The 19318-nt window shown below is 42.8% G+C and overlaps 1 protein-coding gene across 1 annotated transcript in view; it reads left to right on the forward strand.

Moving 5' to 3' along the window:
* The window catches only part of METTL25 (methyltransferase like 25), a 185590-nt gene that overhangs the window by 156363 nt on the left and 9909 nt on the right, over positions 1–19318 (forward strand). The window contains exon 12 of the mRNA XM_066591488.1: positions 15393–15467. Within this exon, the coding sequence (XP_066447585.1) occupies positions 15393–15467 (75 nt within the window). The remainder of the gene's footprint in view (positions 1–15392; positions 15468–19318) is intronic.

Below are 19318 nucleotides of genomic sequence, written 5' to 3' on the forward strand. Positions count from 1 at the left end.
GTCATGCTTTAGTGCTGACTTCTTCATTTTTTGAACTAACAATTTTTTAACAATGGCTGGAATCTGACTTTGCAATCAATGCTCTTCAGATCCTCACTAAATAGACAAATCAGCCATATAGATGAAACTTTCTAGTAGTGTTGAAATAATTTCTTTAAAGGCATTTTCTGAGAAATAGAGAACAAATAAAGTTAATTCTGAAGAATAAATAGATCCCTAAATGCTTTTAGTCATTTCTTACTGTTCATTTTATCCTGGGGACCATCATAAGGCCTCCTTCCCACGAGCGTGACGGGCTCCGCCGTGTAATATTACGCAGTGAAGCCCGTCACGGCGCCCCCCAGAGCCCCTATACTTACCTGCGGGAGATAGCGTGAAAACGCTTCCCCGCCCACCGCCGTCGCGTCGTGTGACACGCCCACCGCGTCACGTGACGCGGCCGGCAGTGTCACGTGACGCGCCGGCCGCGTCAAATGACGCTGCGGCGGTAGGTGGGGAAGCGTTTTTTCACGCTATCTCCCGCTGGTTACAGCGGGAGATAGCGTGAACGGACGGCTTCCATTGACTGCAATGGAAGCCGTCAGCGCGTACAGCCCGTCCTCACCCGCAGCAAATAGAGCATGCTGCGGGTGAGGACGGGAGAAATCGCGGTGCGTAATTCCGCGGTGGAATTACGCATCGTGAGCATTGTGCTATTAGGTTCAATAGAACCTAATAGCAGGGGGCCACGCAGCGGATTTTTGCCGCGAATTTACGCGGCGTAAATCCGTTCGTGGGAAGGAGGCCTTAGGAAATGAAAATGACTTCTAAACACAGAACCTGTTCTGCTTGTATGGTAGCGTCAGGACAGAGAACTGGGTACATATCTGCTCTCCTTTCTCCTCTGTCAGTAATCATTCAGTGCACTAGTAACCCTGTGAAAGCTGAGATAAGATCTTAGCTGTGTGAGCAGAACGGAGCTTTTACCAAACATTGAAGAGGCAGAAAGCACTGAGGAGACCGGCCGATGTGGGGCAGACATCTGCTAAAGCCACTCTCATAAATGCGGGCGGCAAATGCCACAATTTAACTTTCATTTCCGGCCGCATGTTCCTGTCTCCGAGAGCTGGATTTAGCGCACCCCATTGTTGATGAGGTGCGCTAAACACGGTAAAATAGAGCAGACTGCGCTTAAGGGCATATAGGCGAGGTCCCATTGAAAACAATGGAAGCGTTCTACTGCATGTTCAAAATGCTGTGGTAAAAAGCACATTGTAAGAGTGGCCTAACAGTGTGTTATAGCACTAGCGGTGGTATCACAGGCCGTGAGGTTAAAGCTCCTTTCTGCTCACACAACTAAGATATTATCTTGGCTGTGATAACCACATATATTCTATAATATAGCACTGTAGTTCTTCCTCTTTCGCAGGGGTTAATAGAGTACAGGGAATCATTCGTTTAGTGATAAACACAGTCAAGTTAAGATGTTAAATAATAGTAACTACGATTTTTGCTTATCCCATTAGGAAGTCATATCAAATAAGCCAAACACTAGAATTTGTACCACCCTGTGCCAGCATAAACATATACAATGCTCATGTGACTGCAGGCGCCATAACTGGATGCCAATCCATGCGTAATGTGGATACTGGCATGCACCTAGGTAGCCATGGAATCCCGTAACTAGCGTATGACCAATCCGCTCCAAGCGATATACTCTGCTATATCCATTAGCACTATCACGGATCACAATACATGTCCAACAGATGCTTAATATAATATCACCAGCATGTTGGACACTATCTGTGCAATTAAAAATGTCATGAGTGCCACAAATGCAAATGCAACACATGAGATATAAATCACCATGGAATGCTTGATAAAAAACACAAGCCAAAATATAGTAAACTTCACTCACCACGTTGAAGATCGGACGAATATAGTGTTATGTGACATAAAAGAAATGTTGTGCTATCGACGTGTACCAGCTCAGACAAACATGTTGAGTACTCAAGTAGCTGCAGACGCCATGATTAGACACTAGTGCAATACATGTTATGGATGCCAATGTGTGCACAAGTAACCATGCTAATTTGAAGCTAACGGATGCCCACTGTGCCCCAAAGAGCATATTGAGCTCTGCTGAATCAGTACCTGCTATCAAGATCACAGCTAACGTCCAGTAAATGCTCTATTATCAGCATACTGGGCATTGTTGTACTGCTTGGTAAATACCATACCACTTACAAGTATCAAGCATCCGCATAAAGTGCAGAGCATGCCTAGTGTGGTGTAATCAGCATGCTGGGCAATGTTGTACTAATAGTTAGGTTTCACATAAAAAACACAGAGCATATAATGATTGACCACCAAAATAATGATATATAAATATTGAAACGTACAGATATAGCAGAGTAGGTTTGACAATAAACCAAATGTAACAAAATGTTCCTGCTTGACACATTGTGGGCTAAAAAGCTGGGCTAAAAAGTGGGCTAAAAAACTATCATGACAGAGTGAAACCGAAGGACAGTGATCCACTAAAGCTCATATGTTACCCAGGATCCAATATTACCATTGTTCCAAAAAGCGCGTTCTGAGTTACCTAGTAGTGCATCCAACGTACAACTTGTTGCAAACAGTACATTCCAGGACATAGATTATGATCTGAAGTGCAACTAATGTAATGTTGGACAGCAGAATGCTGAGAATTGTCAGTATTATGAAAACTCTTCACAATTTCGGCAAAAGGACATGCCAGCACTTATTGGAAGAATTGGAGGAAATAAATAAACTAGGTGACAAAATACTGGAGAGAATAGGGATCTTTTTTGTAGGCAATTCCAAAGCCATCACTTAAAATGGTATGGAGCTTCCCATCCTCCAATAATATGGGTAGGTACTCGGAAATGATCTTTTTCATCTGATTAATATAATTTAATATTAGAACAGGCTTGTCATATTTTGTATTTAGACCATGCTCATTGACGTCAGAGGACTAGAGTTGAGCGAACGTACTCTGTCGAGCTTGATGCTCGTTCGAGTATTAGCGGACTCGATGTTGCTCGTTACTCGAACGAGCATCAAGCTGTGTTCAACCCCGCCCCAGTTTTTGGCTCCTACCTGCTGCGACGTGCCTGTTTTGGCCCCTCCCCGCTGCGACGCAGTGCGCGTGAATTGCAAATTTTTTGTCTGGCAGGCAGGGGAGAGAGAGAGAGAGAGAACACGAACCAAGAAAGAAAGAAAAAAAGCTCGGAACTCGGCGTCCCACATACAAAAATGCTCGAGACTCCCAGTGTAGCCAATGGGGTTCGTTACTCGAGTAGAGCTCTCGAATTTTACGAAAAGCTAGACTCAAATAACGTGGACTCGAGCATTTGGGCACTCACTCATCTCTACAGAGGACCTGTCCATTTAATGAGACTTGGCATCAACAATTCTGGAGGCACTTTGTAACATCCAAGGGGACAACCCTTCCTTACAAGTCATTGACAAAAATCATTGTGCTTCGAAATCTAATCAATTTTACAGGAACAGTTTCTCCTAGATCTCATCATTTCACCCACTGGCACAGCTTTTATAGTGGGGCGTGGATGGTTACTATCAGCCCTGAGTATAGTGTATTTTGCTGAAGGTGCACGAAACATAAAAATATGGATAATCTCATTAGGAATGCCGAATAGTTGTAGATCCAAAAAATGAATATCAGCATTGAAGTTATGGGAAAAACTAATATTAAATTTGTTGTCATTAATGTACTTAATAAAATCAGGTATGACAGGTGCTGAACCCCCTCCAAATCACGAGAAGGTCATCGATGCACCTGCCATACCAGAAAATACAGTGCTGAAAAACATTATAAGAAGAGAAAATATAGCTCCTCCCAAAAAGACACATCACCAGGTCTGCAACCGATGTTGGCCCCCATGGACATACCCCTGGACTGAAGATGGAACACACATAGAAAACATATGAGACATGAGATAAGATATTACTAATAAAGTAAAATTCTTCAAGTCCAATGAATACCTGTCATGTTTCATGAGATGGTATTTCAAAGCTGTTAGCGCAACTGTGTGCAGAACGCAAATATATAAAGGAATTGGATTGCATGATAGCAACACATATGGATGATTTCAGGCCATGAAGTCTCACACGGACTCCTGTGTTCACACCACACTCTTTAAGTTGATACTTGAAGACAGCAAAATAATTTCTCTTCTCCTCTATTTAGATTCACATGTAATAGGATGAGCTTCTATATTATCAGATGGGATAACTTCTAATGTGTTTACTTAAAGTGGTATTCCAGGGATTCAAAGTGAAAGTTATATGCTTCATAAAGTGATCATTTGTAATTTTGTAATATAATGTTATACCTTGTTTTACAAACCTGCAGAGATATTGCTTTACCTGTGCCCTCCTCCCCACCCCCTGCTGAGTTCTCCTTTGGTATCCAATGGTTATGACTTAAAGGGGTTGTCTCGCAAAATCAAGTGAGGGTATACACTTCTGTATGGCCATATTAATGCACTTTGTAATATACATCGTGCATTAAATATGAGCCATACAGAAGTTATTCACTTACCTGCTAGCGTCCTCGTCTCCATGGTTCCGTCTAAATTCGCTGGCAGCTTGCTTTTTTAGACGCGCGTGCGCAGTCCGTTCTTCTCCTTTTAGCACGAGCCACTTCAGTGTGCTCCCCGCTACAGCTCTTCTGCGCATGCGCAGATGAGCTGTCACTGCTCGGGAGCGCGCTGGAGCGGCCATTCTGTACCATCCTCTGTTAGAGGAAGGTGCAGAGCTGCCGAGCTGTCCGGAGAAGCCGCCCAGCTGTCCCGCCGTCCAGCTGTCCCGCCGTCATGGTAAGTGATGGGCCGGGGGGGCTGCCGCTGCGCCGGGGGGGGGGCTGTCGCTGCGATGGGGGGGGCTGTCGCTGCGATGGGGGGGGCTGTCGCTGCGATGGGGGGGCTGTCGCTGCGATGGGGGGGGCTGTCGCTGCGATGGGGGGGCTGTCGCTGCGATGGGGGGGCTGCCGCTGCGATGGGGGGGCTGCCGCTGTGCCGGGGGGGGCTGTCGCTGCGATGGGGGGGGGCTGTCGCTGCGATGGGGGGGCTGCCGCTGCGATGGGGGGGCTGCCGCTGTGCCAGGGGGGGGCTGCGCCGGTTACCTGCTGCCTGGCGGTGGGTGACTGGTCGGCCGTGTTCACTCCAGGGGTCCGGTCGGCGGCTGCGGGGCGTCTGGTTGTCAGGGAGACACAGCTGGTAGCGTCTCGGGAGTGCGCACGTCGGGCTGCAGCAAGCGACGGGAAAAGAGCCGGCGGCCATCTTGGGAAAATTTTTATAAGTTGCTGAAACGCTGGAACGGTAAGTACAAACCAGCTAGAAAAGTCATTTACAGGGGGCTTAGTAATGTATGCTTAATTAGGGGGACTGGGGAAAAAAAAATCCACTCCTGCCTCGAGACATCTCCTTTAACACAATTTGCACAGTTATGTATGTCAGTAGCTAGCTATAGGGCATTGTGGGAGATGTAATTTTTGCCCTCCCCAGTGTCCATTTTTAATAACCATGTGGAAATTTGAAGTTGGCTAGAATGTGGCAGAGGTGCAGATGAGTAAACAAGTTATTGGAGTTCAGTTTGACAATTTAGATGGACGTTTGGAATAATGGCAGTGAGTTTAAACAATAGGGAAATTTCGCCTAGCCTCCGGAATACCCCTTTTAATGTGTGGGGTTTAGGCTGTCTGTCCACGGGCGTTGCGGTATCCCGCAGCCTGGGAGCAGGAGCCGGCAGACGGATCTCCGCTGTCAGCCTATCTGACAGATAGGCTGACCGCGGAGAATCGCGGCATTTCGCAGCATGCTGCAAATTGCCGTCTGAGAGCAGAGAATCGCAATGATTCTCCACTCGTGGGCAGTGGGGCATAACAACGCTATGGAAAGCGTGCATTGTGTTCCCCGTGGCCAGATTATCGAAATGGGGAACGCAATTCAAGAACGCCCGTGGACAGGCAGCCTTAGTCATTGGCGACTGACATTTATACTTAAAATGGTATCTACATTTTGCTCCATGTAACCATTTAGTTTGATACTGATACTTTGCTACAATATACAAACTGTATCAGCCTGGGGTTTAGAGTCCGAAGAAGCAATTTTTTGAATTTTCAGTTAACTCCTTAATAATTAATTTGACACGTCCCTACCTGAAGGATTTTGTCTACTGTTGGTAGAGACCTGCAACAAACTTATAACTTTTGAAAGATGCCTACTTGTAGGACTCTGTCTGGGCTGCATTTTGTCATATATCATGTAGTTTCAACTCAGCACACTAAATGGCACAGGGTGCATTCAGGAGACTCAGCAAATTGTGTAAAGGTGTCAACACTCAAGATCAGTGGTGCGACACAGCTTTCCATCAAGGCAACTTATTTAGATGACAAAAAGGGTTACAAATGGTCTGAAGAAAATTCTAGAAATTGTTGTGTGTCTTGGAGAAGTTTGTAAGGATTTCTCAAATAATAGTGATAACTATAATTAATAATATTGGTATGGAAAGAGAAACATTATGCCTGGTAGTTCATGATGCAGATATGAATTGGTTCAACAGCAATCTGGACAGCTAATGCAATCGGGTATGTTGGATAGGCTACTAAAATAGGCAATATTATAATAGAGTGATAACGAACAATAGACCGGTACGTAAGAAATAATTTATAATATGTAATAACATTATCCAACGTAACATTTTATTAGCCAGGAAAAGTAGTGATGATCAAAATAATTATTCTTATCAACATAACAGATCAAATAATAATTACAATTAATAATAACACATGTTTTAAGAGAAGGAATTGTGGTATTATTGTATCTTGACGCCACCGCAAGTACAGGTGGAGTCAAGATACAGAGTTTTTGACAGGGGGTTCAGGCCCCCTGTTTGTGATTGGCTGCACGCTGTTCCATTGCTCAACCTCACAGGTCCTGCAGCCAGCGGCTTAGCAGCAGAGCTGAATGTCCTGTGGCCTTCTCCATGTTAGAGCTCCCTCAGTATGTCTCCCGTTCCTGGCGCTCACAGGTGCTGTAGGTGGTGACGGCTGTGCAGCAGCGGTGAACGGCATGGGCAGCGCTCCTTTTTACCGGGGCATTGGTGAGTCTCCCTGCGGCTTTCCTCTCACACCTCCCTTCACATTCAGTGCGACGATGTGGAGGAAGGTGAGAGGCCGCAGTCCCAAGATGTGCTCAGTGACCGTGCATGTAGGTGGCAACCGGCGCTCGGCACATGTCTGCGCTGCAGTGTTATATGTCAGCGGTGCTGAAAGCCATGGGCCGCCTTGTGAAGAGCGGAGGAGTTGTCCAGCAGCTGGGCCGGGGTCTATGTTCCCTGACCAATCTGTGCATTGCTTTAAAGGGGTTGTCTCGCGGCAGCAAGTGGGGTTATACACTTCTGTATGGCCATATTAATGCACTTTGTAATATACATCGTGCATTAAATATGAGCCATACAGAAGTTATTCACTTACCTGCTCTGTTGCTAGCGTCCCCGTCTCCATGGATCCGTCTAATTCTGCTGTCTTCTGGCGTTTTTAGACGCGCTTGCGCAGAAGGGTCTTCTGGCTTCTCTTCGGTCCGGCACGAGCGGCGTTCTGGCTCCGCCCCCTTCTACGCGTCATCGCGTAGCTCCGCCCCGTCACGTGTGCCGATTCCAGCCAATCAGGAGGCTGGAATCGGCAATGGAACCACAGAGCCCATGGTGCACCATGGGAGAAAACAGCAGTGCATCCCTGGGAAAGGACCGGCGGCCATCTTAGGCAGAAGATTTTTTAAAGTTCATATTTCGTCGGATCGGTGAGTAGCAAGCGGCTTAAAAACCGCTTTAAATTGCTATTTTATGCCAGGGGGGTGACAGGGGGAATGGGGTAAGGTAAAATTTTGATGTTTGCCGCGAGACAACCCCCTTAAGCCTGGCCTGCAGGGTTACGGTTAAGGATTAGTATTCGTGTCCGGAATACCAATCCCTAACCCTCCAGGGCACGCTAAAAGCTTTCCAGATGCTGCTCTTAGGACCTTCTTGAATCTAGCCAATTGGAAGCTAGGGGTGTGAGAGGGGCGTTTCCTTGTCAAACCCTCTAGCTTCTGGTGGCATCAAGATACAATAATACTGGGAAATTCATGGGTTATCATGAAAAAAATCAAAATCTGCATCATGGTACCTACCAGCAGTTCCTAGATCATGTGATTAAAATTCACTGATCACGCCGCTGATTGGCTTGGTCAGAGATCCTGCAGATAGCCTTCACTTCCAGCAGGATCTTCAGTCATCCAATTAACAACTAGATGACCAAACATTTTTTTACTGATGTTTGTGCATGGGGTACAGCCCTAACTTTTAACAAAAATGTTTTTTTCCTTTTTTATTTTTATTGCTATTAGGGGCACATTGTGCAAAATGAAAGTAAATCGGTTCTATCTTCTCGGCGCAGTTTGCAGCGGTCTCAACCAGTTGGTCACCTGCCTTGTCCCTACTTGATTGTAGGGTGCACACTGCATTTAAAATTGTGCTGGATGATTGCAGCCTGGCTCACGCACTGTCCATGTATACCGCGTGATCATTAACAGGTTAAAGCCAATGCAGTAAATGATAGTAACGTATCTTCATGGTCAACACACTAATTATAATCAACCAGAAGAACTATAATAGATGATGATTATTTTTTAATTTCCTACCCATTTTTGGCACGTTTAGATCTGCTTGCTGCATCTGTGGAGGAAGCAATTAGAGTTATCTGATGCAGACTAATACAATCACTTATTCCCTGTGTCGCTATCATACCAGTCATTTATTTATATTTCTGACAGACAAGATTGCTGTGTATGAAGGAAGGTTTTTCTCTAAACCTTGAATGCTCAAACTTCCTACTCATTAAATACATTAGGCTAATGATAATTGCTTGTGTTAAGACACACTGATGGCTGCTCTGTCTCTTTAACTGCTTTTAGTCCTGCAGATTCGAGATGATTCAATTTGCTTCATGCATTACTTCAGATAAGCCAGGTGGTAACTCATGATTTGCAATAAATCATTCCCAATTCTTATGCATCTCCAACAATTAAGGTTCTTTTTTTAACTTGGAAGGAGTTTTGTGGTGGTTACTATTTTTCGTGAACTAAGTTTCAGGTCAACTGGTAAAAGTTTTCACATGGAGAGTTAGAGGTGTCTGAAATATTGCTTGGTATGTGGTCCTATACCTACACTGGTCTTTGTACCAGTATTAGGGTGCGTTCACACGAGCGCATAAACGGCGCGTTTTTGCGACCAAACGTATATACGTGACCATCTGAGGCATTGGTTTCCAATGTATTCGTTCGCACGGGCGATTTTACGGCACGTAAAAACGGCAACCCGAAAAAAAACGGAACATATGCGACCGAAATACGCGCCAACGCATATTCAATGGCCGAAAAGATAGTTTGCAAAGTAGGAACAAACGAAAATACGCTTTCTAGCTCTGGTCGTGATCGGCGAAAAACGTTCTCTCCGGCGATTATACGTTGCGCTCGTGCGAACGTAAATACGCCTACGCTCGTGTGAACGCACCCTTAAAGGAAGGAGAGGCGATGAGTAGTAGATCAGCAGGTGTTTGCTACCCAAGAACCCAACTGATCAGCTGTTCACTGGGTCGGTATGCATAGTGCACTGAACTGATTTCTGCAGGAAGCAAATAGCTCTCTTTCCACTGCAGTGGCCTGCATTGGTATTGCAGCCAAAGTTCCTTTTGAAAAGAATGGAATCTATGGCTGCAATACCAATCCTGGCCACTGCAGTTAGAGCTGTCTGCTTTTTGCAGAAATCAGCTCAGTGCATGTGCACGCTGTCCTGGCAAACAGCTCATCAGCGGGGGCCTGGGCAGTCATCCACTACCAACATGCTAATGATGGCCTGTCCTAAGAATAGGCCATCAATCGTTTACAACTGGACAACCCCTTTAAAACCTTTCACAATGTGAGCTTTTTACCGTTGTACATAGTGATCCTATATAGATGACTCTTCAGGTTACATATTTCAACATGTGCAGAAATTGACCAAATGGTCTGGCATTTTTCAAATCTGAAATCTAAATTTTAAGGCTAGAGTCTTGTATTAGTGGAAACATTCGAAAATCTAACAGATTACCTAAAATTAATATTCCATTACCAATGAGCATGCTCGATTAACAGTGTTCGCCTATATTAAGTAATTGGGTACAGGGCATAGGGTTTTTAGGGAATTACTGAAGGAAGAGATTGTCGTAATCTGGTGATATTCATCGGTTTGGACTCATTCACATGGGTGTATGCAGTTTCAGCTATTTTCACTGCATGTGTATGTGGATATTTAGTGCATTTTTTGTACATATGTATATGTTGCATCCATACACACCTGTGTTTTTTACACTTGGGAAAAAAATGCAAGAAGGCCCAACTGATGTCACAGGTTTTTTACCCACTATCTCCTGGCAACATGCATAAAAACGCAGTGAATATGCATGTAATTGTGTGTGTTTTGCTGTATCTTTATACAACCCTATAGACTTTTTAATTAGGGATTTCGGTCCATGATGGGGACCAAAATTTAACATGCCAAGATTTTTTTCCTGCGAGTAAAAAACACTCATCTGTATACTCCAATGGAAATCAGTAGGGTTCGTGCTATCCATAGTAGAATTATTTCACTGTACAGTTTCAAAATATGTGTCAAGTCAATGCCAATATTTTTTGACTAAAGTAATGGTGTTTCTTCAGAGCTTTCTGTGGTTTTTGATCCTTGAAATACAAATCTGTATTTCTTGATCAGAAAATCAATTCTTGCCTCTAATTGATTAATGAATATAGTCCACTACTATGTTTTCATCACCACATTATGTCTGTCTCGCTGATGAAATTCACAAATTTACATCGAACACCATCAGTATAAATTAAACTGCTTATCTCCCTATGGTTTTGGGAAAAAAAGCCCCAGTATGGGGCTAAGATGGCGGTCTAGGTGAATAAACTACATTTCCTTTAATATCTTGTGATTGCTGAGGGTTTTTTGGATTATATACAGAAAAAGTGTAGTATCTTTGTAAATGTATTACATATGTTGAATGGCTCCTGAGACTACAGCTTATATTCTAGTGCAGAAGTAATTTTACAATTGTGGACGCTTCAGAGCAGGAATTTCCCAGCTTTCCTTGGTGGCTCAGTCTGTGCAGATCTTGATCATGTGGTGGTGGCTTATCTTCTGTAAAACCAAAATGATTGGGCATTTTGAAATCGATCAGCATGACTCTTCTTTCCCTAGACATCTTCCAGTGGGGGAACCCCATATGCATTAGATGGTCAACTGTTCCACCTGAAATGGTGGATTTGGCTGGTGGCATTTATTTAATGGGTATGGCCAACTTTAGTCTTAAAATCTCATAAATTCCCATCTTGGGTTTAGTAGTAGCTAGAGATGAGCGAGCGTACTCGGAAAAGCACTACTCGCTCGAGTAATTTGCTTTATCCGAGTATCGCTGTGCTCGTCCCTGAAGATTCGGGTGCCGCTGCGGCTGACAGGTGAGTCGCAGTGGGGAGCAGGGGAGAGCGGGCGGGAGGGAGGGAGAGAAAGATCTCCCCTCCGTTCCTCCCCGCTCTCTCCTGCAGCTCCCCGCTCCGTGCCGGCACCCGAATCTTCAGGGACGAGCACAGCGATACTCGGATAAAGCAAATTACTCGAGCGAGTAGTGCTTTTCCGAGTACGCTCGCTCATCTCTAGTAGTAGCCCAAACAATATTACATACCTTTATTATTTGTTTCATCTGACCCTTCTATGTTTAAAGGGGTATTCCTGGCATTTACCTCAGCTGATCCTCTGGCCCACTGACAACTGCTTACGATCCCTGCCAATCACCTATCGATGACCTTTTCTGAAGATAGATCATCCATAGTAAATTCCCGGAACACCCTTTTGAAGGCAGGGAGCTCCGCTACTCAGCTGATACCCCAGCCTGCTGTCATTAGTGAAGCAGAGCCCAACATCCACATTGGTTAGGGCTGGAAGTGTAATAGACAGCTTCACTCCCATTGAAGTCAATGAGAGCAATCAATGCCTTCTATTACACTTCTATAGAAGGCATCACTCCTATTGATTTCAATGGGAATGAAGCCATCTATTACACTTTTGGCCATGACCACTGATGACGACATCCAGCCCTGCTGTACTGGCAGAGGATCAGCTGATCTTTGGGACCCAAGCGGCAGATCCCCACTGATTAACTATTGATGACCTGTCATAAGGTTAGGCCATCAATAGTAATTGCCCGAAATTCTCCTTTAAAGGTAGTTGTCCCAATGACAGAACAACACCTTGCTACATCTTACCTGTATCAAGTATGGCAGAATATCCGATGTTCATTACATCAGAAATAGAAGAGTAGCAACTGCTCATTAGTGAGTTATGCTGACCAGAACTAGTCAACAAAGTTTTTCTTTGCATATAGTAGGTAGCAAGTACAATATAACAGATAACACTGTGCGCCTTTTATATATAAGGGGGTATTTGTTAATGATCACTTTAGTGCACTTTGACCTCATTTCCAGTAATTGCCATAAGTAAGAGTCATTACTATGGCTTAAATTGTTCGATTTACCAGGTAATACAATATTGATACACTTTCATGCCGTGTTTATTACCTCTGTAGGTGTTTAATCCTTCTTAACTGCAGAGTTCATTGTCCGAAACCAAGCTAGTTTATGCAGAGATTAATCTATTACAGGTTTTTAGCACATTTATTTCAAGAATTTCAGATTATCCAGATAGCTATGCCGCCTAAAATAAAGATTGCCTTGTGTTACTGCCCGGTGTGGGATTTAATAGAAAATGTTTAAGGAAATTGCATTTTTGTGGTTGTAACCAGGATTACTGATATCTAAAAGTACAATATTTGGCAGGTCAGGCATTTCATGTCTGTTAAACAATACCTTGAATAATTGGTCGGTCTATGCTTTTTCTGATGCCGGTAATATTGTATCAAAAGCCAGTTTACTGCCACGATACAAAAACTTGTTGGAAAAATCCCAAACCCTTCAAAATAATTTCCCATTATAGCAGTGTACATATAAATGGGTTTACAAATGTACTTTTCTGGAAATAAAGCGGTTGTACTCGCCATGAGTTGTGTAACTCTAGAAAGTATCAGCATGTGGTGGGACTTTGTTGTCTTATTGTGGTAGTCTAAGGTTCTTAGCATGGTAAGAGGTTGGTTTTATCCTTGTACAAATTACTTTAACTTGCGTGACTTAAGGCGTAAGCACTGCCAAAATATTCCACAGAAGTACAGTGTGCAGGCGTAGTATTGGAAAAGCTGCTATCACATTACCAGGTTACAGCGCTCTGCGTAAAAAGTGTCATAAATACACAACAGAACCATTTTGTTTGTGATTGCAATATCTATAACGGCTCCACACTATTCCGGCGTGTCCATTTATCTTCCTTATGATGCTGGGATGAACGGACTGAGTGCAGAATAACTTGCCACTGTTTGGAGTTGCACCTTTGATCTCGAATACATTACTTTACATTTATGACTGGGCTATAAATGGTGTCCCTTTTTTTTAAAGAAACTCATTTAGCGACAGTTTTAGGCCTTTTCTCTGAGTTTCATTTGTCATGTTTTCTAAGCTAATTTTCTGTAGCTCTTGGGTACAGAACTGCAAAACATACACTTTTAACCCGTTTGATATATGTCTATATATAAAATTTTGAATGTCTATGCCGGAAATTTGGAGATCAAGGTCGTAAAACAAATGCAACCTGTTTAAAAATATATATTTTAGTGTAGATTTTTATTTTTCGTAGACCTTTCGTTAAATGTTCACAGAATTTTTAGACTTATTGTGCTTAGGTGATTGAGAAGGTGATAGCTACCCAAAGTGCCCGTTCACTTAATTTACTTAAACTGATGTTTTTGTGCTGAAACATCATTGTGAAGTGCTGACTACTAGGTGTCTCTCTTCAACTTGCATTTATCGCAGTTTTTCCTCTCTGCAGATTATACCTCTGATTTTCAGTCATCTCTGAGGTGGTGGGAGGGGCCTGCTGTCATGCTGTGTTCAATGCACAGAGAAAAGAGCAGATTTTGCCACCTGTCTGTAACAGGCCAAAAGAGCCATAACAGACTTATAATCACAAAGGACACTAGAGCAGTACTGTGCAGTGGAGATGTGAATAAATAACTTATCATTAGTTCTTACTGCTTCTCTTTTCCTCCTTCTCCCTCCTCTCCCTTCTCTATATACTTCTATTTTTAGGATGAGTGATCACCCTCTTTTATTTCCTGTTCTGTCTTATCATTCCTGCTAATAGACAGGGGCATCACTGGACAACAGGAAGTGGACAGAAACTTAGGTTAAAAAAAACACCAAGTGGCTAGTACTTTAGAGTGATTTTCCAGCACAACAACTTCCTTTTAGGTAATTAAAGGGCTTACACTTTTGATATTAACTTTGCTATCATGTACTGGAAGTACAAGTTGTTTAAAGTGACCCTCCGGTTTCGCAACAAAATTCTGACCTGGGATAGGAGGGACGGGAGAGTATACTACCTGCAGTTGTTTTTCTATTCGAATCTGCCGGTTCTATGCCCCATTTTCTTACTACCTAATGCACACTGTGCACTGCTCCCTGATTGGCCAGTGATGATCACATGAGCAGCTCTGGCTAAACAAAGTGACGCTATACTGCATTAGTAGTCTTACTACCAATGCTCTGTGGGGGATTAGGGAATCTGGAGATTACATCGGCCATCTTGAATTGACAAAAACGTGACCCAGAACCAGTGGATTGGAGGGATGGCAGAAAAAACAGCTGCAGGTAATGTACTCCTCTTTTGTTTTAGTCCCAGAACATAATTTTGACCTGAATTTGGAGGGTTTCTTTAAAAAAAAAATCAGTGACCATTTAAAGTTTTATATTAATAAAGCTAATTTAACCTGTTTTTGTCATTCTGCTAAAATGATCAGAAAAACAAAAAGGTTGATGAGTGTTCCTGCTCTATTGTATTAAACAACCCAATATAAATGTTACAGGATACATAATAAAAGATGCACATATAGAAAAGTGAAGTACATATATGACGACCCGTATACTCAAAAAATAAACATAAAAAGAAAAACAGGTGCCAATACGTCTCTTTATCATAAATGTAGTTTGCATAAATTGTTATTATGACTTTGCTTACATTTGATGATTCCCATTGTTCATATCTCTGAGTCGAACCTTGAAATTTTGTTTAGATGTTGGTAATGATATACGGTATTTGCTCTTTTCTGCATAATCATAAATTACTGAGAAGGTTTTATTTTTTCCACTGCAGCTGTAACACAATTTTAATTGTATTTTGTCTCCTTTCAGCTAACAGATCAAGAAATAATGGGATACTACCAAAATTATGAACCAAGAAGAAATGAGTTGGAAGCATTCAACAGGGTAAATGTAAAATATGTATACTGCATTAAGCATACAGCATGCATTTGTTGGCTCTAAACATACTTTAAATTTACTAAAATATCTGTGATTTTGCTTGGAGCAATGAAAAAGGTTTAGTACCGTGTTAGCCAGTAGAGCAAAATGTGATTATTCTCAGTAAGGGAAGCCAAGTAATCTTGTAGATATGATACCTTTTAACTACTTTCTGTTGTAATATTCTTTTAAGTGCAGGTTACCATATATACTTGAGTATAAGTTGACTTTTTCAGCACATTTTTTATGCTGAAAATGCCCCATTCGGCTTATGTGCAAGTGAGGGTCCTGAAAATAAAAAATAAAAAAATCTATACTTACCTCTACGCCACTGCCAGGGCCTCAGCACGTCTAGCTGCTTGGGTTCCATCACTGTAATGAAGTTCTTTCAGCAGGCGGGGATTTCAAAACCCTGCCAGCTGAAAGGGCTGTGTCTGATTGGCTAAGTGCTCAGCCAATCACAGGCAGTACTCAGCCATTCATTGAATGACAGCTGAGCTCTGCCTGTTATTGGTCACAGCACTCAGCCAATCACAGGCAGTGCTCAGACATTGATTAAATTAATTGAATGGCCGAGTTCCTGTAATTGGCTAAGCACTGTGACAAATCACAGGCAGCGCTCAGCTGTCATTCAATGAATGGCTGAGCGCTGCCTGTGATTGGCAGAGTGCTGAGCCAATCAGACGCAGCCCTTTCAGCAGGCAGGGATCTTAAATTCCCGCCTGCTAAAAGAAACTTCATTATAGTCACGGGACCCAAGCTGCTAGACGCACCTGAGCCCCGTCTAGCAGGGATGATTTTCAGGGAAGGGCTTATATTTAAAGCCCTTGCCCGAAAATCACTGCGGGGGGGTGCCGACTTATACTAGAGGCACCTAAGTTTTCCCAGTTTTTTGTGGTAAACTTAGGTGCCTCAGCTTATATTCGGGTCGGCTTATACTCTAGTACATAGGTAAGTAATGTGTGTGTAAATGCTTGCTATAACATGTATTTTTGTTAGCCATTAAGAGGTATCATATCTACAAGATTACTTGGTTTCTCTTGTTGGGAACAATCACATTTTGCTTGGAGTATTTTGTCTTGGAAAAACCATACAAGAAAAACAAGTGAACCTTTTGGAATCGCTGTGATTTCTGTATTGATAACTAATTAAATGTGGTCTAATTATCCTTGTCAACATTATAGACAAACACAATCTAGATAATCTCTCTAATGACACACAGTTGTACCATTCATGTTTTTATTAGAGTATGTTCACATGAAGCAGAATTTGGTGCAGATCTGCACCAAAATCAACGTTAAATTTTGTACCATTTGATGTGGATTATGGCACGGACCTGCAGATGATTTCAATTTCAATTGAAAAGGGGAAGTCTGCTGTGAATCCACATCAACATTTACATCAGTGATGCATATTTTAACGTGGAACACAGATTTGGTGTGGATTTTCCGCTATAGAAAGTCTGCACACGTTCCACTATGTGTAAACTTACTCTTATTGCTGTTTTCCTCTTTTATATACCAATTGCTACTTCTATTGATTTGCGTAGATTTAATTTAGGATTCAGTTGAAATTCATAGTAAAAATATTATTGCTCATTATGTGGCTTTGTGACTCCAATAGCTTATTTTTTGTATGTAAAGTCTATGTGACACAGCCAATGCTTTGGGCAATATTAAATCAGACTTCTAACCAAAACATAGTATTGGGCATGTAGTAGTAAATCACTGATTAGAGAGTTGCCAAAATTTTGGAATAATGGTTATTACATTTGGAGATGTTGTCAGGTTTTGTTTTATTGTAACCTTATTTTTGTAAAATTGGCAACAGAAAGGGTAGTCTTAATGATTGTTACTTTTCAATTCCTTTCTCAGATAGTTTTGACAATCCATCATTTTGTCTGTGTGTTCTAGACCTAGTTTCCTGGCAAAATAATTCAGTTCTGTTGACCAATATGACCGCACTTCTTGTTGCTACTTTTACAAATTGGGCCATCACGGCAGAACAAAAAATGACTAGATTTGTGAAAGTAAAGCAAGTAAAACGACCAAACTATGAGTATCACTCAAATCTCTTATTTACTAATGTGATAGTGATGTTTGTTTTTTTGGTGGGAATACAAGAAAACTGATGTTCTCAAAGATTGAGATTAGGTAGTTACAGGATCCCATTATTGTCTATAAATGATCATAGAATGGTAGAGTTGGAAGGGACCTCCAGGGTCATCTGCTCCAACCCCCTGCTCAGTGCAGGATTTACTAAATCATCCCAGAGAGATATTGTCCAGCCTTTGTTTGAAGACTTCCATTGAAGGAGAACTTACTACTTCCCGTGGTAACCTGTTCCACTCATTGATCACCCTCATTGTCAGAAAGTTATTTTCTAATATGTAATCTATGTCTTCTTACTTTCAGTTTCATCCCATTGCTTCTAATCTTTCCTTGTACAAATGAGAATAGGGCTGATCCCTCTGCACTGTGACAGGCCTTCAGATATTTGTAGACCGCTATTAGGTCTCCTCTCAGCCTTCTTTTTTGCAAGCTAAACATTCCCAAATCCTTTAACCGTTCCTCATAGGACATGATTTGCAGACCGCTCACCATCTTGGTAACTCTTCTCTGAACTTGCTCCAGTTTGTCTATGTCTTTTTTAAAGTGGGGTTCCCAGAACTGGACACAGTATTCCAGATGAGGTCCGACTAAAGAAGAGTAGAGGAAGATAATTACTGCACGTGATCTAGACTCTATGCTTCTCTTAATACATCCCAGAATTGTGTTTGCCTTTTTGGCTGCTGCATCACATTGTTGACTTATGTTCAGTCTATGATCTATTAGTATACCCAAGTTTTTTTCTCATATGCTGCTTGGCTCAATGCCTCCTATTCTGTATGTGCTTTTTTCATTTCCTAGCCCAGATGTAGGACTTTGCATTTCTCCGTGTTAAATACCACTCTGTTAGTCGCCGCCCACTTTTCAAGCTTTTCTCGATCTTTTTAAATACTCTCTCTTCTCCAGTGTTAGCCATTAGAGATGAGCGAGTATACTCGCTAAGGCACATTACTCAAGCGAGTAGTGCCTTAGCCGAGTATCTCCCCGCTCGTCTCTAAAGATTCGGGAGCCGGCGGGGAGAGCGGGGAGGAATGGAGGGGAGATCCCCCTCTCCCGCCCGCTCCCCGCCGCAACTCACCTCTCACCCGCGCCGGCCCCCGAATCTTTAGAGACAAGTGGGGAGATACTCGGCTAAGGCACTACTCGCTCAAGTAATGTGTCTTAGGCCTTAGTCAGACGGGCGATTTTTCGCGCGATTTGCGCATGCGCATGCGTCCGGCAATTTTATAAAACCATTGCTTTGCAATGGTATCGGACACATGAGCGCTTTTTATGCGCTCGCCCGATAAATTATAGAACAAAAAATCGCAGATCGCACCTATCTGCGATCTGCGATTCCTGTTCTCTTCTCTATATGCGCTCAATGGGGCCGGCGGCAGCAGCGCCGACCCCATTGAGAACATATAGAAGACAAATCATTCTTCTCTGCCACAGCTGTAACAGCTGTGACAGAGAAGAACGATGTTTGCCCATTGAATTCAATGGAGCGGCAATACAGCCGCTCCATTGAAAGCAATGGGCTGCCGGCGTGCGCGGGGTGAATTGTCGAGAAGGGGTTAAATATATAAACCCTTCCCTGCAATTCATTCTAAAATGTGTTAAAATAAAAAAAAATTGTATACTCACCTTTCCGCTGCAGCCGGAGTCCAGCCGCGGCCGCTGTCAGTTCTCCTGAACTGCTTCTTGGCACTATTCAGCCGGCGGGGCTTT

Source organism: Eleutherodactylus coqui, chromosome 2 (genome assembly GCF_035609145.1).
Source record: "Eleutherodactylus coqui strain aEleCoq1 chromosome 2, aEleCoq1.hap1, whole genome shotgun sequence".
Lineage (NCBI taxonomy): Eukaryota > Metazoa > Chordata > Amphibia > Anura > Eleutherodactylidae > Eleutherodactylus > Eleutherodactylus coqui.